Consider the following 23,886-nt stretch of genomic DNA (forward strand, 5'->3'; position numbering starts at 1 on the left):
GGGTTGGCATCTTATTCCTTCTGAGATTAAAAAACTAGTAATCTGACTTCAAACTGCCTTCCCAGTCCTCATTTCATTTCTCCATCTCTTGAACTGCTGTTCCCTCTGCTAAAGTGACTTTTTTTCTTTCTTGTCCTCATCTTTATCCATCTAGAGAATTCTTTCTGACTCATTTAAAACAAACGTCTTATGTCACTGCCTCTGGGCCACCTTCTCTGAATTCCTCCAGGAGGTTAATTTTCCCTCCAGTGATCCCTCAGTACTTGGCTCCTACAGGCTGACATGTTTTAGGTCATATTCTAACTCCCTCTCTCTCCCCATCTTGATTTACACGACTCTAGATTCTTCTGCCCACAGTGTGGTCTGGAGAACTGCACTAGCATTTCCTGGAATTGTCAGAAATTCAGGCTCTTAGGCCTTACCCCAGAAACTGAATTTTAACACAATTCCAGGTGATCCCCCTGCCCATCTGACAGAGAGAACCACCACTCTGGGACAGTACTCCCATTGGGTAATCCACTGACAAAACTGGTTCTAGTCCAAGATAAGTAGAGAAATTGAGAATAAGCCTTTAGAAACATTTATAGCAATTGGGCAGACTAATTTTAGGCCTACTGAATCTAATTTTCAAAATGGGGCTTCTATTTTTAGGCCTCTATTTCGTGTCATTTTTCTTATATTTTGTAGGCCTCTGTTCTGTGTCGGTTTTCCAGTTTTTACTGTATTTTACAAAAGTATTAGTCCCTGATGGATTGGAAATATTTCTGTAAGTCTTTGATGGTAGTTTGGGAAGAACTGCTTGTGTAACTTCTTTTCTCCACTTTAGCATTTAATAGGAGATACTCATAGTAGATGCTCAGCAGATGTTGATGAATAACTACTTAATGAAATATAACCCTTTTTTGGCCTACATTTCAATTTTTGACAGCAAGATGTCCTTCCTCATTACCCGGTTCAAGAGATAAGAACAACTCCATCTATGTAGCCCCCATTATGAACACTCCAGTCAAGCGCCCGGAAAGAGCCTTGAAAGAGAAGAAGTTCTTCAAGTTGACAGGAGATGTTTTAGGTATGGAGAAGAGATGATAACATGTTGATACATCAACACATTTCCCAGCAAGGAAAGGGGGAGTGAGAATAAAATGGAAACCTAGAAGCGGGGGAAAGTATCTTAAAGTATTCACCTCAAAACATTCTGGATGCTATTAAACAAGGCTGTTCAGTGCATGGAGGGCCTCCTGAACTTATGATCTAATTGTGTGCTTGAGGAAGTCACTTCCTCTGTCTGCAGAATGTAATCTTGAAACTTGGTCAGCATCACAGGGTGGAGGGAAAATGAATATGCTTTGAAAAATAGTTGTCCTGTAAGTACAAGGTCCGGCACATCTAGTGTTTGGGTTATTGGATTCTCTGGACCAAAATAGACAAATTCTGTTTTTGTCATATGAGCAGAGACAATCAATAGATAACTGGGGATGGGAAGAGACCCAGGGGGTTGTTTGCGGGGGATGGGGGAGGTCATTTAGACCTTAGAACTAAAACAAAGCATTTTTTATGGGAGATTTTATGTATCTCAAGTATAATTTCTGATCAGTGGCAAAACAATTCTGGGAAGGAATATATACATATCTATTGCTGCACATACATATATCACCAGGAGCCAGATGCTTTGGCTTATCTCTGACAATTATTAAGTTGAATCACGTGGAAGTGCCAATTTTTGACTGGTTTTGACCTGTGAAAGTCTATATGCTTAGGGAAAAATGAAGAAAAACATATAGAGGATATTTTTAAATTGAAGTATAGTTGGTTTATAATGTTCTGCCAATCTGCTCTACAGCAGAGTGACCCAGTTATACATGCATATGCACACACATTCTTTGTTTATATCCTTTCCTTTATGGCTGACCCCAGGAGACTAGACACCGGCTCCCTGTGCCGTGGACTAGGGCCTTCTTGTTTATCCATTCCACACGTAGTGGTTCGCATGTACCAACCCCCAAATCCCAGCCCACCCTCTCCCCACCCTCCTCCCCCTGGCTTCCTTAAGTCTGATCATACAGAGAATTTCAATTTCAGCTTCACCTATGGCTTTCTCGCTTCTGTACTAGCACAAATCCTTTTCCTTACCCTGTTGATGACTGCAGCCTACTCGACGCAGAACTCCAATAGATTCTACCTCCGTCAAGCTATCCACAAGAGCTTTTCTCACCGTTTCTCAGAGATCAGACTTCTTAAGCATTTCTACACCTGGGCCAATAGCACCCTCCTTCCCAACCTGTACGGGAATTACAGAGGTAAGAATACGGTCCAGGGGCCCAGCCCTGCAAATGTGGGATACAGTTGGTTTTCCATATGCCCCTACAGTAACCATTAGAACACTGGAGAAAGTTTCGCTGGCTGTGTCAATATGACTGCACCTCTGTGGGCACCCAAAGGTCTACCCCCAGGGACCCATCTAAGCAGTTTCAGGTTTAGGTCTGTTCACCCAAGGGTGATTGGTCCCCGAGGGCTGGTTCCCACTGAAGAGTTTCACTAGAGGGATAAACAAAGTTGAGAATTTATTCACTTATAGCATGAGAAGTAACTGAAGTGGTCCTTGGGGTTGTTTGCCTCCTTGTGAAGGAAGGAACCACATGCAGCTGAAGTTTGTTCTCTAAGCCCAGATGTAATCAGAAAGATCTCACACCAGGGTGATGTTTTGATATATTGCCTGATGTGCAGTCATTCCTTAGTCTGTGATGTGTGACTTTTCTTGGTTGGTTATCTAGTTCAATTCCATGAATATGTAGTGAATAACTGGTGTACTGGGAACTGTCCTAGGAGCTAATGATAAAAAGATGGGTATTAAGTGGTTTGTACCCTCAAAGAACCTCACCATCAAGAGGAGTTAGTATGAATGCTTCTTGTTCAGTATTTCTCAACCAAGTACCAATGCTTTGTCCTGTTATAACTTTGTGTCTTATTAAGTGAGTTGTGTTCTGGAAATTGCTGCATTCATTAAATTCAGAATTGGTGCCTTTCTGTTGAGATTTGAAACATCTCCTAAGTTCCTGAAAAAAAATCTGAGTGATGTGTAATCTGAGTAAACATATATACTCTTTTCTTTTTTTAATGTTATTGGAGTATAGTTGACTTACAGTGTTGGAAATGTCGGTTTCAGGTATACAGTAAAGTGAATCAGTTATGCATATACATAGATCCACTCTATAGATTCTTTTCCCGTATAGGGCATTACAGACCATTGAGTAAAGTTTCCGTGCTATACAGCATGTTCTTATTAGTCATCTGTTTTATATATAGTAGTGTGTATATGTCAGTCTCAATCTCCCACTTTCCCCTTTGGTGACCATGAGTTGTTTTCTATATCTCTATAGTCTTTTCTTAAACGTGTGTCCTTTCTAAGTTGCTTCAGTTGTGTCTCACTCTGTGATCCTGTGGACTGTAGCCCACCAGGCTCCTCTGTCCATGGTGATTCTCCAGGCAAGAATACTAGAGTGGGTTGCCATGCCCTCCTCCAGGGGATCTTCCCAACCTAGGGACTGAACCCGCATCTCTTATGTCTCCTGCACTGGCAGGCAGGTTCTTTACCACTAGCACCACCTGGGAAGCTCTTCATGTGTACGTGGTGCATTTAAGAGATGTTGCAGGTGGCAACTCCTTTGCATTGCATGTTGATTCTTTCTAGCTGAGTTTCATTTTTATTTTATGGCTGTGCTGGGTCTCTTTTGCAGCACATGGAATCTTTGTCGCTGCACCTGGGCTTTCTCTAGTTGCAGAGAGTGGGGGCTTTCTCTCTCGTTGCAGTGTAATAAGGGCTTCTTGCTGTGGTGGCTTCTTTTGTTCCAAAGGGCTCTAGATGCACGGGCTAGACTAGATGCAAAGGCACAGACTTAGAAGCCACATCCTTGCTCTCCTCTTACCAGCAATGTGTTTCTGGGTGAATCACTCAACTTCCTGTGCCTCAGTTTCCCAATCTGTACAATGGGGATAATCTTAGGATCTATCCTTTAAGATTGATGTGAAAATTTAAAACTTAGTATATCTAAGTGCTTAAAACAGTGTTGGGCACTCAATGGGTCTTAGCTATTAATTTTTTTTTTTTTTTTTGGCTGCACTGGGTTCTCACTGCTGCGAGCAGGCTTTTCCCTAGTTGCGGCAAGCTGGGACTGCTCTCTAACTGTAGGGCATGGGCTTCTCATTGCAGTGGCTTCTCTTGTTGTGGAGCATGGGCTCTTACCACACGGGCTTCCGTAGTTGTGGCTCCTGGGCCTAGAGCACAGGCTCGATAGCTGTGGTGCACAGGCTTCATTGCTCCAAGGTGTGTGGAATCTTCCTGGACCAGGATTGAACCTATGTCCCCTGCATTGGCAAGCGAATTCTTAACCACTGGGCCACCAGGGAAGTCCCAGTCTTAGCTATTATTAATTGGGCAGTTGGAGCTCTGGTTCTACTAAAACCACCTGGAACATACTAAGGAAGAGCAACGGCAATCTGAGATGTAGATAAAGAAATAGAATTAAGTAGATGATACTGATAGACATTTAGATTGTTTCCAGTCTTCTACTGTTAACAATAGTACTATTAAATATCCTTTTACATATATAATTTCACTTGTGCAAATATATCCGTAAGATAAGTACCTTGAAAAGACTTGATAAAACTGTATATTCAGCTTTCCTGGCCACCATGGAGCTGTGCAGAGGTGTGGGTGCATTCAAAATTCAGTTCCACCAGTAACCTACCACCATGGCCGAGGAAGGCATTGCTTCTGGAGGCATAATGGGCATTAATGCTGCTCTGCAAGAGGTGCTGAAGACCACCCTCATCCACAATGGCCTAGCATGTGGAATTCGCAAAGCTGCCGAAACCTTAGACAAGCACCAAGCCCATCTGTGTGTGCTTGCATCCAACTGTGATGAGCTGGTGTATGTCAAGCCAGTGGAAGCACTTTGTGCTGAGCACCAAATCAACCTGATTAAGGTTGATGACAACAAGAAAGCAGGGGAATGGGAAATAGCCTAGTCCAATGTCAGAACACATTTGGGAAGAATCTTTTTGGTAAGATTTGACTAAAATTCCTCTTGCAGCAATTTAAACTTGTTTTTTCTCTTGTGACTTTCTTCTCAGATGGAAAACCATTAATCTCACAGTTCTGTAATTGCATACTTTTTATTTAAGGAATATACAGTGAGGCTACCTTTGAAAGTTAAATCACCCCTTACCTTCCTCTTATCTTCTTAGAACCCTCAGTCCTTTGATAACTACTGCAAACCTCTCCCTGCCAGATTTCCTAACATAATCGTTTTCTTTCATGTTAAAACATTTTTTTAATAATTAAAACATGAATATGGAGAAAAACAGTATATACCACGAGGTATGCTGTGCAACTCTCCTTTATCTCCTGATCCCCCTTCTGTCTTTCTGAGAGGCAGCCTCATTCCCGGTTGATTACACAGGCATACTCACTTCATTGCATTTTGCTTTATTACATTTCAGAGATACTGCTCTGTCTGTCTAACAAATTGAAGGTTTGGGAACCCTGTGTCAAGCAACTTCATTTGTGCCATTTCTTCAACAGCATTTGCTCACTTTGTGACTCTGTCACATTTTAGTCATTCTTGAAATATTTCAGCTGTTTATTATGTTTATTACAGTGAACTTGTGATCAGTGATCTCAGATGTTACTACTGCAAAAAGATTATGACTCACTGAAGGCTCAGATGATAGTTAGCATTTTTTTATAGAAATAAAGTACTTTTTTAGCAATTAAGTTTGTAATTAAGGTATGTACATTGCTTTTTTAGACATAATGGTATTGTATACTTAACAGACTACGTTTCAATCTAAACAACTTTTTTTCTTTTTGGCCATACCACATGACTTACTAGATCTTAGTACCCAGACCAGGAATTGAACCTGGGTGCTGGCAATGAAAAGTGCCAAGTCCTAACCACTGGACAGCCATGGAATTCCCTAAACATACATTTTATATGCCCTGGGAAACCAAAAAATTCATATGACTTGCTTTGTAGCAGTGGTTTTGAACTAAACACATAGTATCTCCAAGCTATATTTATAAATTCTTTCAGAGGTTATCTGTACCTTTGCAAATACATTTTATGATAAACAGCATCCTGCTATAAACACTGTCATGCATTTTTGCCTTTTCCCCTTAGGTTGCCTAGAGATTGTTCCATCAGCATATGTAAAGCTGTCCCTTTCTATGTTTTATTCATTTACTGTGTAGTATGCCATTCCATGGATGTACCATAAATTGTATAACCGACTCCCTATTGATAGACATTTAGATTGTTTCCAGTCTTCTACTATTAACAACAGTACTATTATTAATATCCTTTTACATACGTAATTTTATATCTATAAGTACCTGGAAAAGACTTGATAAAACTGTATATTCATTTTTCATTTAAAAAGCTACTGCCAAACTGTCCTCCTCAGTTGTACCAATTAACATTTCCATGAGCACCGTGCAAGATCTGCCCACGTCCCCAGCAGTTCACCATACAGGTAGCTCTGAAATACATGAAAGGTGTGCAATTGCACTCACAAGAAAATGCAAGTCAAAACTACACTGAGGAGACGTTTTTCACCTCTCATAGGGACAAAACTTACCTCTGCTCTTGCCCTTCTTCATTCCATTTTCCCCATATTGTTTTTCTTTGTTTTTTTTTAAACATATAAATGTGTTTTGTCCCTGTTCAAAAGCTCCCAATGGATTCCATCACACTTAAAAGCTTAAACCCTCTCTAAAGCTGACTCTAGGGCCTTCCCCACTCAGGGCTGCTGCACCTGCCTCTGTTTCTTCTCCTGCTCTGCCCCTCACTCACTCTGCTTCTGCCACACGAGCTTCTGTGCTCTCCCTGACCAGGCCGCACACACTCTTGCTTCAGTGCCTTGGAACTTGCTCTTGCCCTTACCGATGTCTGCATCGGGTTCGCCAGACTTTGTTAGGGTCTCTCTCATAATCCACTCCAGTATTCTTGCCTGGGAAATCCCATGGACGGAGGAGCCTGGAGGGCTACAGTCCATGGATTTGCAAAAGAGTCGGACACGACTTAGTAACTAAACAGCAAAACTCTCATAAGCCACCTCCTCAGAGAAACATCTAATCACCCCTGTGAATAAATGTAGCCCTGCTCCCTCCCCACAGGACGCTGTCCCCTCATCCTACTCAGCTTTTCCTCATAGCACTATTATTACCTGAATATTGTTTGGTCATTGCCTGTCTGCCTCCCTCCTCAAATGTGAGTGCTCTGTGGACTGGGACTCTCTCGCCCACTGCTGTGCCTAGCACCTAGAACAGGACCTGGTGTATGTGAACACTCGGTACACGCTGACCGAGACAAAGAATGAATGAATGTCCTTCTATAACCTTTGCCTGTTTTTCATTGGGCTGCTTGGTTTTGTTTGCTTGCTTTGATAAATGGGAGCTTTTTATATATTACGAGCTTATTTAGTTGTAGATAGAGGTTTAGATATTTATACAGAAACAAAATAAGGATTTACAAAAATTTAAGAGAATGGATAGCATCTCAGTAGCTTAGCTAAGCTGTTGATATCTGCCCTGGGAGTGTGATATGCTTTTCTGTTCTCATCTTCATTTGTATCCCTCAGTTCAGTTCAGTTGCTCAGTCATGTCCGACTCTTTATGACCCCGTGAACAGCAGCATGCCAGGCTTCCCTGTCCATCACCAACTTCTGGAGTCCACCCAAACCCATGTCCACTGAGTCAGCGATGCCATCCAGCCATCTCATCCTCTGTCGTCCCCTTCTCCTCCTGCCCTCAATCTTACCCAGCATCAGAGTCTTTTCAAATGAGTCAGCTCTCTGCATCAGGTGGCCAAAGTATTGGCGTTTCAGCTTCAACATCAGCCCTTCCAGTGAACACTCAGGACTGATCCCTCAGTCATATTAAATTTTCTTCATATAATTATTGTACATCGTTAGGTTTATCTTTTGTTTCCTATGGTAAATAAGATTTCACTATACTAACTAGTGTTTGAATATATGAAGGCTGTTGATTTTACTATATTTAGTACCCAGATACCTTGCTGAATTTTTTTGGTAAGAGTTTTTAGGTTGATTCTCTTTTCTCCCCAGCTTTATTTAGGGACAGTGGAGACATTGAAATTGTATGTATTTAAGGTACACGTGATGTTTTGATATATGAGTACATTGTGAAATGATTGCCACAGTCATACTAATCAACACATCCATCTTTTCACATAGTTAAGGGTTTTGTTTTTGGTGTGATAAGAACTTTTATTCTCTTAGCAAATTTCAAATATATATCACTATTGCTGTTAACTTTAATCTATAAACTGTAATCATGCTATATATTAGATCTCCAGGACTTATTCACTTTAAAATTTAAAGCTTGTATACTTTAGACCTCCACCCATCCTCCTCCCCACCCCAGTCCCTGGTACCCACCATTCTGCCTGGTTCTATAAGTTCAACTTTTTAAAGTTCCATTTATGAGAGATCATACATGCTTCTTTGTTGGCTCATTTCGTATCTTCACTTCTGTGAACAGTGCTGCTGTGAACACAGGAATGCAGATCTCTCTTCAAGATGGTGACTGTATTTCCTTTCCGTATATCTAGCCAGTAGTAAGACTGCTGGATCATACAGCAGCTCTATTTCTAATGTTTTGAGGAACCTCCATGCTGTTTTCCATAATGGCTGTAACCAGTTTACAATCCGATTGATAGGATTCTTTTCTCCAGATCCTCATCAACACTTGTTATTTCTTGTCTTCCTGATAGGTATGAGGTGACATCATAGTGCAGTTTTGATTTTTGTATATCCCTGTGGTTAGTGAGTTTTACATATACCTGTAAGTCATTTGTATGTCTTCTTTAGAAAAGTGTGGTTTGTTTATGTTTTGGTATTGAGTTGTATGAGTTCTTTATGGATTTTTTATTTTAACACTTTGTCAGATACATAGTTTGCAGATATTTTCTCCCATTTCATGGGTTTATTGTTTCCTTTGCTGTGCAGAAACCTTTTCGTTTGATGTACTCCCACTTGTTTGTTTTTGTTGCCTAAACATTTAGTGTCATATCCAAAACAAAAAAAAAAAATTGTCAAGACCAAATGTCAAGAAGCTTTTTCTGTTTTCTTGTAGGAGTTTTGTAGTGTTAGGCCCAAGGTTTAAGTTGTTGATCCATATGGAGTTGATTTTTTATATATGGTGTGACAAAAGGGTCCAGTTGCATTCTTGTGTGTGTGGAGGTCCATCTGCCTCCCCCTTTCCTATTTGGATGCCTTGTAGTTATTTTTCTTGCCTAACTTCACTGGTTGGGACTTCCAGTATTGTGTTGAATAGCCGTGATGAGTAGGCATCCTCGTCTTGTTCCTTAGAGGAAGAGCTTTTAAATTATCTTAGAGGAATAGTGTAAAATTTAGCTATGAGCTTGACATATATGGCTTTTATTTTCTTGAAGTACATTCCTTCTTGCCTAATTTGTTGAGTTTTTATCATGAAAGGATGTTGAATTTTGTCGAATGCTCTTTCTATGTCTGTTGAGATTGTAAGTTTTTAATCCTTCATTCTTCTAATATGGTATATCACATTTGTTAGCTTATGTATTTTGAATCATCCTTGCATCCCAGGGATAAATCTCACTTGACTATGGTGTGTGACCCTTTCAAGGTGCTGTTGAATTTTGGTTTTCTAATATTTTGTTGATAGGCATAGCATCTTTTTCCATGCTTCTATTTTCAGCCTATGTGTACTTTTAAAGCTTAAGTGAGTCTCTTATAGATGGCATATTGTTGGATCTTGTATTTTTTTCCATTTAGCCACTCTGTGTCTTTTGACTGGAGAATTTAGTCATTTACATTCAAAGTAATTATTGATAGGTAATGCTTAAAACTGTCATTTTGTTCATTATTTTCTGATTTGTAACTCCTTTGTTCCTCTCTCGTCTTCTCTTGTGATTGATGTTTTGTAGTGGTAGGCTTTGATTCCTCTCTCCCTTTATCTTCTGTGTATCTACTATAGCTTTTGTTTTGCAGTTACCATAGTGAAGTGAAAGTCCCTGTCATGTCTGACTCTTTGTGACCCCGTGGACTATACAGTCCATGGAATTCTCCAGGCCAGAACACTGGAGTGGGTAGCCCATCCCTCCTCCAGCAGATCTTCCCAACCCAGGAATCTAACCGGGGTCTCCAGCTCTGCAGGTGATTCTTCACCAACTGAACTATCAGGGAAATCCGTAAGGTTACCATAAGGCTTACATAAAACACTTTACGTTATTACTATAAGTTATTATTTTAAACCAATAACAACTTATCTTCATCACATACAAAACTTACACTCTAATTATCCCTTTTATGCTCTTGATGTCACACTTCACTTCTTAATATTTATCTAGATCACTGTCTTCATTTATTTGGCTACATCGAGTTTTAGTTGCAGCAGGCTGTTCGTTGTGTCACGCAAGATCTTCAGTTGCTCACACACACTCTCTAGTTGTGGTGCAAGGGCTTATTACTTGTGGCACGTGGGCTTAGTTGCTCTGCAGCATGTGGGGTCTTAGTTCCCCTAGCAGGGATCAAACCTGCGTCCCTTGCATTGAAGGGTGGATTTAACCACTGGGCCACCAGGAATTCCCTCATTATTTTTTTACAAATTGCAATAATTTCATATCCTTTTTAAAAATGTTCATATCTTATCTCTTTTGCTTATCTGATTATATTAGCTAGCTAGCAACTCCAGAAATGTTTTTAAAAATATTGATGAAAATAGGCCTTTTTTGTTACTTACTTATTGAGGCAATTTTTTTTTTAATGGCTTCCTGTATTCTCTCACTAGGATTTATTACTGATGGAAACTCCTTTCTTTTGGGCAATGTTCTACTTCGTCAGATTCGCGTTCCTGGTGCCACATTCTTTACAACTAGACTCTCTCTCCAAGAACAACTGAAGCCATCTCACCAAGTTCAGGAGGATACAGAGAACTATGGGGTTAACTGGGGGCCCCCTGATAAAAACAACACGACATCGGACAGGATCTGGCATTACCAGAATCAGGAGGCACTGGGTGGCTACCCCATTCAAGGAGAATTTGCCACTTACTCTGGAGGAGGGTATGTTGTGAGACTTGGAAGAAACTCCAGTAATGCACACAGGTAAGTGAACCTGAACAGAGGTCCAAGATATTTGCTCCTGTCCATTCTTAGAGCAATTAGGAATTAAGGACCCTTCTGAGCAGTTCTGACAGCCACTATTATGCTACCGCACTATGTATGGCACTTGTAGTCACTTTTATTTTAGATTTCTAAGGGAAATGTATCTTTAAGTTTAAAAATTCCTTTTCAACCTCAAACTAAAGGTATATTTTGGGTTGCCACTTTGCCAAATCTCCTTCCTTCTCTCATCTGGAAAAACACATCAGTTTCAATTCTAGCTGCAGTTAAACTCAACAGTATTTAAATAAGAGACACCACGTCATGAACAATCCAAAATTAAAATGCCAGAATTAAATTGCCAGAGTTAGAATGGTATTATATACAAATCCTGAGTCTTTATCATTATGTATGAAAAAGCCTGAATTAAAATGATTATCTCTTCATTGAATTTTTCAGCAAGAAACTAACTTCTCAAAAACAATGCCAACCAAATGGCATTTTGACTGCTTACACCTAAATAGCTTAGTTAAAAGTAGTACTTTTCAAATAGAAGTGATTGACACTGTATTATTAGCTATTTCATGAATCTTCAGTTTTAGATATTTTATCTAAAATGTTTTTAAAAGATACTAGCCTAAAATAATTAATTTTGAAGTAAAATTCTTAATTGAGGTAAAATTAATTCTACCTCAGACCTTAAATGCCAGATACCTTTTCTTGAACATTTAACATTGGTGTGAATACTGGTGAAAGTTTGGGCATTAGTAAGCATTTTACAGGTGATTGGGAAATGTCACTTCTCACTTCCTCTTTGAGTGGTACTAGAAAGGCCAGAGCATTTTCCTCCTCTGCAGAGTTCAGTGGCGAATACAGCTGGCCTGTCCTTCTGTTTTTCCAGAGTTCTACAGCAACTTGAACAGAGCCACTGGCTAGACCATTGCACCAAAAGCCTCTTTGTGGAATTTGTAGTCTTCAATGCTAATGTGAACCTGTTCTGTGTAGTGACCCTGATTTTGGAGTCCAACAATGTAGGTATGAAGGCCTCCTCTCTTCCCTCTGTGACCTGGGTGTCACTGAAGGCCCCATTTCTTTATCTTATTTCATTAAAAAAAAATTATTTAAAGCTATAGCACATAATTTTGAAAGTCAGACATTTCAGGGCAAAAACTAGCAGGCCTCTCTTCATTCCTACTCTCCAGAGGCAGATTTAACTGATTCTTTGGTATTTAAAAATTACTCTAAAAATGCAGCATGCCTGTTAAGTATGTCATTAATCTTCAGTTTTAGATGGTCTCTTTTCTGGGGGGTGGGGAGCATTGTGCTTGGTGTTCAATGCTGCACGTGGGCTCTCTGGTTGCACCGAGCAGGGGCTAGTCTGTGCTGCAGTGCCTGGGCCGCCTCCTCTGGTGTGGTGGTGCACAAGCTCAAGAGCACAGGCTAGCTGTGCTTGGCTAGTTGCTCTGCGGCATGTGGAAGCCTCCTGGAATAGGAATCGAATTTGTGTCCCCTGCATTGGTAGGTGAATTCTTACCCACTGTACCACCAGGGAAGTCCCAATAGTATCTTCTTATGATGATAATTCAACTGTTTTATATCCGAATCTGCCTGCAATGCAGGAGACCCAGGTCAATCCCTGGGTCAGGAAGATCCCCTGGAGAAGGAAATGGCAACCGACTCCAGCATTCTTGCCTAAGAAATCCCATGGACAGAGGAACCTGGTGGGCCAGTCCATGGGGTTGGAAAAGAGTTGGATACCACTGAGCAACTAAACCACCAACCTCTGTATATTATAATTAAATATCTTTTCTCTTACAATATGTTTCCCTAGAGTTTATAGTTACTTCTTTTTCTTTTTCACTTTCTTGGTTTTACATGCATCTATCATTGATTCACCTCCAGACTCTTCCTAGAAGTAAAAATTTCATTCTGTTCAAAACTATCAAGTAACCTATCATTTTGTCTTTTCCTTAGAAACATCTTCTCAGGCCCACTATTCCTTCAGTATAGTCCAGATTGGTTATTTTCTAGGTCTGCTTGAGAGCTCTTGAACTTGGACTCTCCTTGCCCTGCCTCCTCTCTCCTCTGTTGGATCACCTTTCTCCTAAATCCCATGTCTTCCCTTCTTGGTTTACTTTCTCATTTTGCTGGAACACATCCAGCTGGTATGTTTGTTGGTAACTTCCTGGAAATGAGCAAGGGAAGTAAATTTTCTTAAAGCCTTCAGTTCAGTTCAGTCACTCAGTTGTGTCCGACTCTTTGCAACCCCATGGACTGCAGCATGCCAGGCTTCCCTGTCCATCACCAACTCCCGGAGCTTGCTCAAACTCATGTCCATTGAGTTGGTGATGCCACCAACTATCTCATCCTCTGTTGTCCCCTTCTCTTCCTGCCTTCAATCTTTCCCAGCATCAGGGTCTTTCCCAAAGAGTCAGTTCTCAGGTGGCCAAAGTATTGGAGCTTCAGCTTCAGCATCAGTCCTTCCAATGAATATTCAGGACTGTTTTCCTTTAAGATTGACTGGTTTGATCTACTTGCTGTCCAAGGGACTCTCAAGAGTCTTCTCCAACACCACAGTTCCAAAGGATCAATTCTTTGGCACTCAGCTTCCTTTATAGCCCAATTCTCACATCCATACATAACTACTGGACAAACCATAGCTTGACTAGACAGACATTTGTTGGCAAAGTCTCTGCTTTTTAGTATGCTGTCTAGATTGGTCATAGCTTTTCTTCCAAGGAGCAAGCGTCTTTTAATTTCATGGCTGCAGTCACCATCTGCAGTGATTTTGGAGCCCCCCAAAAAGCTTTTTTTCTCCCATCACGTTTGGTTGATCAATCATTTGGCTGGATATAGTAGTTTTTCAGAGTTTTTAAGTTTAGCTCCACTGTCTTCTAGCTTCTTATACTGCTATTAATAAGTATGATGATCCCCTTACTCCCAAGTTTTTAGAATAATCTTTGTCCCCAGAGTTAGGAATGGAGTTCACAGTGCGTCCTTTGATCTGGAAATGTATCCCTTAAGTTCTAAGAGATGTTCTTGCCTTTTTTTCTTTTTTCTGATATTCTTAGCATTTTGATGTTGGAATTCATAGATGGAGCCTCTGATTTCCTCATGTTTTTGCTTCACTTTCCATCCTTTCCTTCTGATTTCTGAGCAATTACAATTTCCAAACCACTTTTGGAATATTTTGATTTCTAAAAATTGTTTGTCCTTGTTTCTTTTTCAGTTTCCTACTCTTCTTTTCGGATACAATATCCTCTTCACTAAGGATATTACAGGTTTATGTTTTTTTCTGCTCCTTCAAGGCTTTCTGTAATTCCTCTGAGCTTCTTTAGTTTTTTTTGGTGTTTTGTGTCTGGTCATATTTAAGAGGGAGGCAGTAAAAACCAAACAAGTGCTAATTAGAAGCACCATGTGCATGGACAGAACTAGTCAGGTGGTATCTGTCCTTTTGGGGAGCAGTTTGCAGAAAGAGAGGACCCTCTCCACTCCCCTGCCTTGAGGATGTAAGCCTTTAAGACTCCTCAGAGCCAGGTAATAGAAGGGGAATGGGAAGGGTCTCACCATGCAATATTTAAACTTTCTTTCAATTCCCTTTTCCAGTGGAGTACTACTCACAAATATACCTGGTGTCCCGAGTTCAGATTCTCTCTGACTCAACGTTACTAGGAAGGCAGGATGGGTAGTAAATAACATGGTTGTAAAGGGGAGAGAGGAAATCTGGGTTTTACCTGTTTATGTCCAGACTTACGATTCTGCTAGTTCTATTTGAACTTCTACCTTCTGAGGTACCTGATGCCTCCAGTTTCTCAGCCTTTGTGAGGTTTTGTGCTAAGAACCAGTTTCCTTCTGGGTTTCCTGTGCTGCTGGCTTAGGTTTCAGCTTTCTTGAACCTTCTCAGGCAGTGTCATTCAGCTGTTTTCCCGTTCCAGGCTCATCTGCCCACCTCCTCTTTATCTTTGGGTCATTTTTTAATTCCTTTACTGTCAGTGGCATTTTGGAAGGGATTAGAGGCAAACTGGGTATGTTCAATTCTTCCCCCTTTAACAGGAAGTCTGCCCTAATCCTCCTTCCTTTCCCCTCTCCCCCATAATTTGCCCACAAGTGTCCTATGACCTTAGGTTTTACTTCTAATCAGAATTTTTTTCCTCCCAGGCCCACACAGTAGACCACTTTTGCTATTTGTTTCAAAATGAAACATGAAAGCTTCCCAAGAGTCTTCATAGGGTTTTTAACTACTCAAAAACTAGGGGTAAAATAAACATGGGGAAAGTCCTGGCTTTCCCCATGAGAGCTAGCTATGTTAAGGCAGGAATTCCTTTTGTTCTTAAATGTACTTTCTACTACAGGGGGTGCATCTTAGTTCTAGTATTTCAGGGCTTTATGAAAAATTTGTATCTATAAACATCTCATGATCTTATAAAGCTTTTTGGTCTGTCTTCATAAACATCTGAGTATGCAGGGGATACTGTTAGTATTCATGGGATAATGTTAGTGCTTTTCATATAGGAAGTGTCTAAATTTGAAAAGGTTCAAATCTTTTTCATCATACTAATTTCTGAAATGTATTTTTTAAAGCTTTCAACAAAGGTACCACACTTTCATTTAATTCCATTCACCCCACCGTTTTCACTGCAATCATCAAGTCTCTGAAACATCATTTTGCAACAGTACAGCTAGTCAGTTTGTTTCTATAGCCATTCTGACTTGGTAAGAGGGACACCTGTTAACAGCTGTTAAGACACTGTCCTCTACGTGGGATCAACAGTATAATCCTCTCCTGCCTTTCAGTGCAGTCCACACATTCTTCCAGTGGCTTTGCATACATGATCCCATTTAATATTCATGACAATTCTTGAGGAAATACTAAGTGACATGTAGAGACTCAGGAAAATTGGAAACGGATGGTACAGGAACACTTGGGGTTATCTGAAAGAGAGTTGGAAGGGCAGAAGGCAAATTTAAAGGCTCTTAACTCCAGGTGTTCTTTCTTTTTCTCAGGTGCCTTCTTCACCTCCATGAGACTGGACATTTTAACTTCCCTTCAGATATCAAAGAACTTTGCCTGGTCTGTCATGTCACAAGTCATCTACTATCTACTGGTCTGTTACTATGCCTTTGCACAGGTGAACTGAAAATATTAGATGTAAAAAATTCTGTGTTGCCAGGTATTACTTGGAGAACCACAGGGAGCTGCTTTTAGGATTATAGCTATGATTTTGGTCCTTTCTGGAAGACTGAGTTCAGTTAAACCTACTGGCCTTCCACCAAGTAGTTCTTCCAGTTTTCTACAATTAAAAAATTAAGTATATAGAAAGAATTTTTTGTCCAGTTATATGACCCCTATCTGGGGCTTCCCAGATGGCACTAGTGGTAAAGAACCCACCTGCCAACACAGGAGATGTTAACAGATGCAGGTTCTATCACTGGATTGGGAAGATCCCCTGAGGAGGGCATGGCAACCCACTCCAGTATTCTTGCCTAAAAATCCCATGGACAGAGGAGCCTGACCGGTTGCAGTCAGATGCGACTTTGCACACACACGACCCCTATATAAGGTAACACTCAGATGACTGTACCCAAAAAGCATTTCTTAGGCCACACACAATATTTTGTTTTCAGGGTTTTAATTAATTGAGAAACTTTATTATTAAGTTTAAGCAACATGATGAATGTATACAATTACAGTTGTTTTAAGGAAGGCCAACTTTTCTGTTTAAGTGGCAGCTCTGAATGACTACAAGGCAGAACTGAGACCAGAACGACTGTGTCCAACTTAGGGATCTGAACGGTCCCTGGCTGAGTGCTTTCCCAGAGTTCATAACACTTTATTGGGGAAAGACCTAGGTGATCTTTCAGGCAAGCAATAGTGACTGTGGTGTCTTATGTTTAGGTTCGCCAGTTGAAACAGCAGAGGTGGAGGTTCTTCATGAGGAAAAGAAACCTTCTAGATATGAGCATAATCCTCCTTAGCTTTGTCATCTTGGGACTTGACCTGACAGTTATTTCTCTACATAAAAAACACATGGTACAATACCACTATGACCGAGACAGGTAAGAAGGACCCTGAGGGAGCAAAGGATATTCTTACTTGATGCTCAGAATTTACTGGCTACACAAGTATTCTTTCAAACTCCCCTCTTCCTCTCTGCCAGATCTCTATTTGTATAATATCACAGTTAAACACAGACTACTGTCCACAGTGAAGAACACAACTAACTAGAAACTGCTAACTGCTAATGATACATGAAAAGCTCTTCTGCCTTCATAGTACTTATTTCACATAGCAAGGGTCTGGAATTGGGTTATTTTGCACCTTGGCCAAGGAATGAAGTCCTGACATGACAAGTGATCATTCTTTGAATAGAACAACACATGGAACATCTCTAAATCCAAAGAGGGTTGCTTTCTGGGAAGGGATGTTCATCCTTTAGCTCATCCTTACCAAGCAGCAGTCTGGTGCCACTTTGGGGTAACTTCTTTGGTCTTTCTCGTGGGAAAGACGAAGTATCTTATTTCCCAAAGTACTGCCATATGGTGCTTTTCTAACCTTGCAGTGCTCAATAGCCTGGGCTGTGGATCTGTTAAGACTGAGGCGGTGTCCCAGGAAGGCCTTATAGAGGGTTGTCCATGCACGGACAGTGGTGTAGCGTGCAGTCCTCAGTGCAGTGGCACTGAGGTCTTGCCTGCTGTGTGGTACTGCTACATGTTATCACAATAAAAGTGCCAGTTCACTCATGTCTGTGGAGGTCCTTCCAAGTAACCTAGTTGCTGCAACATAAAATTATCAATGCATCTCTCACGTAACAACAGAACAATTGGTGAGTAACACCCCTTTCCTTCTATAGTTTAATCATCTCTCTACTCAGCACTGTTAAATCTATTAGAGGATCAATTACCACTGTTAGAGAACACAGGATTAGAGTGTTACAGAAAACAGATTGGCGTTATTATACATCTCGTTAGGTTAACTCATCTCTTCTGAAAGGAGAGATCTGAAACTAGAGCAGTGGTGGAGGCTGGCCCCGATTCTTGGTAACTCCAGATTCAGGATCGATAGGATGAATCAGGAGTAGCCAGCTAGAGGCTGCATTCCAAGGTTTCTACAGCACTGCTCCCAGTCGAGTATGTGCCCTTGTGCCAGTGTGCTCACATCCATGGGAAGCCACACTGGAAAGAAGCGTTCTGTCAACAGGAACAGGACTTACAGAGCTGCTGCACTTGAGGAGTAGGAGCCCTGGAGACACTGACCTCACAGGAGTTGATGGCATAGACTTCATCCTGAGTGTCTGCTTTCCTTGGTACAGGTTCATCAACTTCTATGAGGCAGTTAAAGTCAACTCAGCTGTCATTCACCTCATGGGTTTCCTAGTTCTTTTGGCAACAGTTCAGCTATGGAGCCTGCTGTATCAAAACCCCAGGCTGCAGGTCATTGACAGGACACTCAGCAAAGCCTGGGACGAGGTAGTGGGCTTCTTGCTGGTCATCTTGATCCTGCTGACAGGCTATGCCATTGCGGTAAGCACCCGTCCTAGTGTGTCTTGTCCTGAGTGCTGTGGTCTTGGAGTCACGCTGCTTTCCTTAAAAAAGGTTGCTAAATGGAAAGTCACAGTTCAAGCTGGCAGTGTTTTAGAGAAGACAGTAGAGGAAAAGAGCTGGTTTTAGTTGTGTTATGTCCATATGTAACCAGCAGTATTATAAGCTCAAGACGTTTCTCTCATCTTTAAAATGGAGATAACATTTTAACTCACAAGATATGAAAGTCAAGTAAACTTACATGAAAACACTGATCACAAAGAGATTCTGTATGGTTTTCAGGCATAGTAATTTGAATGGCCACTAAGGATATTCTTCAATTTCCATTCCATTGGGTCTACATTGACCTCATCATTATAACCATTTCAGGACCCAAACTGCAGCCCCCTCTGCTGCTTGCCAAGCCCACCTGACTCTTCTTTTTCAGTTTAACCTGCTGTTTGGATGGAGCATCTCCGACTACCAAACTTTTCTCAGTTCAGCAGTAACTGTTGTCAGTCTCCTGATGGGAATCTCTCATCACAAGGAGGTAAAAAAAAAAGAAACTCTCTTCCTGGTTTCCTTGCAGAATTATGTTTCGTTTAATACATCAGATGAGAACTGCTTACAAAAGCAACCCCTACTGTACCATTACATGCTGAAAAAGGGAGAAATTTAGAACCTTTGCCATCATTTTATGGTACTACCTATAGATAAAGCTTTTGAATGGCTGTTACCTCCTTTTCTAAGCACATAGTCCCACATTCCTCATTTCTTGTATCCTCAATCTTACTGCCAAAGACACAGGGCTCTCAGACAGAATAACATGATTGCTGCTGCTTTCTCAATAGCCTTTTGAAGTGTACAGCTGGAAATGACCTGAAATAATAATTAGGGAGGTACAGTTCCACAAAGAACTACAGTATTTATGTTTACAAATACTAATGTCACAGAGGGCTGTCATTTTCCCCCAGGAACTACCTACACAAAGCCCTATTAGACATAAAAAAAAAAAAATTAGGAAACCCAGATGAGGTTTTGGGTCCCCAAAACTAACATATATAGATTTGATCAGGGAGAAAAAAACTCCCTGATCCCAATTCAGATTAGTGAAACTGGCAAGATTTTGATCAAAGCTTATCATTATGATATCCTATGTTAAGAGTAGAAATTGCATGGAGTAGCAGAGACCATCTCCATTATCATTTCTGGCTTCTATGTATTCTTTCAATACGCTCTTGCTAGTCCTTGAAGCTTCTGTATTTAGATGTATTTTCTAGATTTGTCAAAACTCACGAGGGCTTTGAGTCTTTTTTTTTTTAGCTGCACAGCTTGTGGGATCTTAGTTCCCCAACCAGGGACTGAACCTGGGCACTCAGCAGTGAAAGTACAAAAAGAAAGAAAGAGAAGTCACTCAGTCATGGCTCTTTGTGACCCCATGGACTGTAGCCTATCAGTCTCCTCAGGCCATGGAATTTCCCAGGCTAGAGTACTAGTGTGGGTTGCCACTTCCTTCTCCAGGGGATCTTCCCAACCCAGGGTTTAAACCCAGGACTCCTGCACTGCAGGCAGATGCTTTACCGTCTGAGCCACCAGGGAAGCCCGTGAAAGTGCAGTCATAAGCAATGGACTGCCAGGAAATTCCCATGAGTCATTTATAATTCCATTACAACTTACCTGTTACCTTCTTGTGGAAGCCCTGAAGGCATAATTATTTATATACCCTTAGAGTCAAGTCACTCTTGCTCTTCTGTCCACTCAAAAGTATTTTCCTTTTTAGTATTTTTGCTTTTCTAGTTTCCACCAGGCAGAAATGTTTTCTTATGTGAATATATCCCAAGTATTAGCACATATTTTACATTTTTAAAGCAGAAATTAAACTATCAGTGTTTAAACCCAAAGTGTTCTATTGTCTTTCCAGGTTACTGCTGTGAACCCAGTCCTGGGCTCCTTTCTTATCTTCACCTATGTTGTTTTGATGGTACTTATGATCATTAACCTTTTTGTTTCTGCCATTTTAATGGCCTTTGGTAAAGAAAGGAAATCCCTTAAGGTAAGTAACTCAGTAACTAAGCTGTAAGCTGTATCATGAATTTTTATCCCTGGAAAAGCTCAGATTTAGCTCTTCTTATGATTACAGATTGACGTAACACACAGTATCAGCATATTCCCTTTATTAGTCTCCACAATGCTGTCAACCATTCTACTAGGAAACCCAATTTACTAAAAGTTATATTATTCCAGTAGTCATGTATGGATGTGAGAACTGGACCATAAAGAAAGCTGAGCACTGAAAATGATGCTTCTGAACTGTGGTGTTGGAGAAGACTCGTAACAGTCCCTTGGACAGCAAAGAGCCCAAACCAGTCCATCCTAAAGGAAATCAGTCCTGAATATTCACTGGAAGGACTGATGCTGAAGCTCCAATACTTTGGCCACCTGATGCTAAGAATGGACTCACTGGAAAAGACCCTGGTGCTGGGCAAGATTGAAAGCAGGAGGAGAAGGGGACGACAGAGAATGAGGTGGTTGAATGGCATCACCGACTCGATGGACATGAGTTTGAGCAAGCTCTGGGAGTTGGTGAGGGACAGGGAAGCCTGGTGTGCTGCAGTCCAGGGGGTTGCGAAGAGTTGGACATGACTGAGCAACTGACATTATGTTCTGTATCCAGTGTCCTAAAATATCTGGTTCTCAACTGTTAAGTAGCAGAAACACTGCTGACAAGGCCTGACAGTAAACCATTAAAGCAAACAGTATCTTTATATCTACTTTAAAAAATTACACCTTTGGTACTTTTTCCTTCCAACATTAGCAACAACTCCAGTTTCCTCACTTTTTTCCTTTTGTCTTTCAGCAGACTGAGAGAGGCGCCACACTGATGGATATGCTGCTGCTGAAGCTGTCAAGTTTGTTAGGGATCCAGCAGCATCAGAGCACATGTGAGCAAACAGCCCTAACAGCAACAGCCACGGACAAATGAAGGTTTAAAAGGTTACCTTAATCCTGTTGTCTCCTCACGTGGCTTATTACTTCTGAGTATATTAACACTGATCTTTGCATGGTGTACTTTGGGAAATGTTTATATAGTATATTTTATTAATTTTCCTAGTGAAGAATCAAAAATCCCCTTGGCACTACAAGGGTGATGCAGGATGAACCAACTCTGCTGCCCAACAGCAAGTTAGAGAGCACTTACCATTCATGTTCCAAAAATATGAGTCACAAGTAAGCTCACTGCAACTTTATAATCAAAGACACAAGCATGCGATCTGGCTCAGGGGGAGTGCTGTCACAGAGAAGTAACCATGCCAGCTCCCAGATTACTATCTGGGCTTACATACAGAGATCAAAATGGGCTTCTTACTCCCCAACTGTCCACATTATCCAGGGAGCAAAAGTATGGTCTAACTTATACCCAATATTGGTTACTTGCTTAAAATACTCTCCACTAAAAGCTGAATTTGCCCCTCATCATTTTACCCAAACAGTGGAGAAACCAGGGCACAATATTTTTAACTTTATTAGCAGCTACTGAGCCATGAGATACAAATCAACCAAAAACATTAAAGTTGTTTGAATAGAGTATGTACAGATTTACCACACAGAAGCCAAAGTCATATCTTCTGATCCCAACGCCGCCCTTGTGGGGAAAGATGGCCTTAGCTAGGGGGCAAAAGGGTTAGTCTCATCCATTGAGGGAAGCAGCAAAACAATTAGAGCCACACAGGCACCAAAAATTTGAGATCAGTTTGTAGAGGTTCTCTTGATCATAAAGTCTTCAAATGAGAACAGGAATCCCTTTTCAATAATCTGTAGGCTTTCCAGCTCACTACTCAAGAGACTTGAATATTTCTAATTAAGGCTACTGGAAGCCCACCTTAATGACTGGTGACTTCTGCTCAGTACATAGCCAAATGCAATCCAACAGAATGCCATGGGGAAAAAACAGGAATTTACACAGTGCTGCCCTCTATTAAAAGGGAGACATAGCACTCAAAATAAAGCAAAGGCCACAGAGGGCTCCCTGAGAATCCAGTAGAACTAAGAGAGGCCTTCAACTTTCCAAATAAACTTCGCAACTGGATCCAGATGGAACAGTGCCCTGCAGCAAGGAGTAGTGTGCATGTCAATGAGAAGACCCAGCTTCTGAGAACTGTTATAATGGCTTCCTGAGCCATTTTTTTCTCTCCCCCATTCATGTTAGAGTGTGAAAATACACACCTTGGCCTTGAATCTCACTTGGCCTTGAATCTCAACTCACCACAAATCCTCTGTACAGAGGGTTTGTTTCTAAGTCTAGAACCTCAGCACAGAGCTGAGACGCTTCAGGAAGTCCTCTCCACCACCATCCAGCCATCTCTCCCCACAATGATTTCACCTTCTCATTGCCCTGTGGAGGGATGGTGGGACAGGAAGGAGAGAACCTGGGATCACACTGACAGGAAACGGACAAGAAAGGCTGCCAGGAGCCAGCTGCTCCAACCTCATCATCCCCAGTTGTTAGTCTCTTGGGAGCAATGGAGAACTGGAAAGCAGCAGAGTCTGGTAGAGAGGAAGAGAGCCCAGAGGGAGAGTGTGCTCAGTGATGGTTAACAGATAAAACAATTTCATGGAGATTCTTTGTTACAAGGAAAAACTGCTCAGTCTCAACTCCCAGAACTTGGACCTTGCCTGGTTTAGGAGGCCTATGTTTTCTTTTTTAGCTCCTCAAATCTCCGGGAAAGATCATCGAAGTCAATGTCCTCTGACGCTGAGGTGTTGGCACCAGCAGATGCAGTTGGGAGTGTGTCTGGCACAGACGGCAGCTCTGGCAGCACAAAGTTGTCATAGGTGTCTGTGAGCCTTGAAGCAGGCTTTGCAGGAGCCTCTGGCTTGGGCCCAGGACCTAATCAGAGTAAGGAGCATAGTGTTACACACACCAGAAAAACAGCTCAAAGCCCAGAAGGAAACACTGCTTAAAAAAAAAAAATTTCTAGAAGTCAATAAAAATTTTCAGGACAATTAACGGCTACATTTTCTAATTATAGTTGAATATATCTGTTTTATTTTCCTACAGTGAGAAAAAGTTTAAGGGGAAGTCAAAGTGTGGTGCATAGGGCTTAGGTACCCAGGATTCATTTAAATGGACTGTCCCCTTTCACAAAGGTCCGTTCCCGTAATAATAAAGTCCAAGGAGTGGTACTAGAATTCTACTGGGAAGAGCAAA

General features: G+C 41.2%; 2 protein-coding genes across 3 annotated transcripts in view; one reads left to right on the plus strand and one right to left on the minus strand.

Annotated features, from left to right (window-relative positions):
* PKD1L3 (polycystin 1 like 3, transient receptor potential channel interacting) overlaps positions 1–21,660 on the plus strand; it is an 81,542-nt gene extending 59,882 nt beyond the window's left edge. Inside the window, 12 exon segments of the mRNA XM_068993038.1 lie at positions 929–1,069; positions 2,112–2,321; positions 2,324–2,359; positions 2,362–2,427; positions 2,430–2,552; positions 14,874–14,886; positions 16,144–16,288; positions 17,056–17,216; positions 18,470–18,680; positions 19,126–19,227; positions 20,599–20,730; positions 21,544–21,660. Coding sequence (XP_068849139.1) covers positions 929–1,069; positions 2,112–2,321; positions 2,324–2,359; positions 2,362–2,427; positions 2,430–2,552; positions 14,874–14,886; positions 16,144–16,288; positions 17,056–17,216; positions 18,470–18,680; positions 19,126–19,227; positions 20,599–20,730; positions 21,544–21,660 — 1,457 coding nt within the window.
* A 318-nt stretch (positions 21,661–21,978) lies between these two features.
* Positions 21,979–23,886, minus strand: part of IST1 (IST1 factor associated with ESCRT-III) — a 36,327-nt gene continuing 34,419 nt past the window's right edge. For both annotated transcript variants that reach the window (XM_068991780.1, XM_068991781.1), the window contains one exon: positions 21,979–23,565. In XM_068991780.1, the coding sequence (XP_068847881.1) occupies positions 23,366–23,565 (200 nt within the window). In that variant the 3' untranslated portion in view covers positions 21,979–23,365. The remainder of the gene's footprint in view (positions 23,566–23,886) is intronic.

This window comes from Capricornis sumatraensis, chromosome 20 (genome assembly GCF_032405125.1).
Source record: "Capricornis sumatraensis isolate serow.1 chromosome 20, serow.2, whole genome shotgun sequence".
NCBI lineage: Eukaryota > Metazoa > Chordata > Mammalia > Artiodactyla > Bovidae > Capricornis > Capricornis sumatraensis.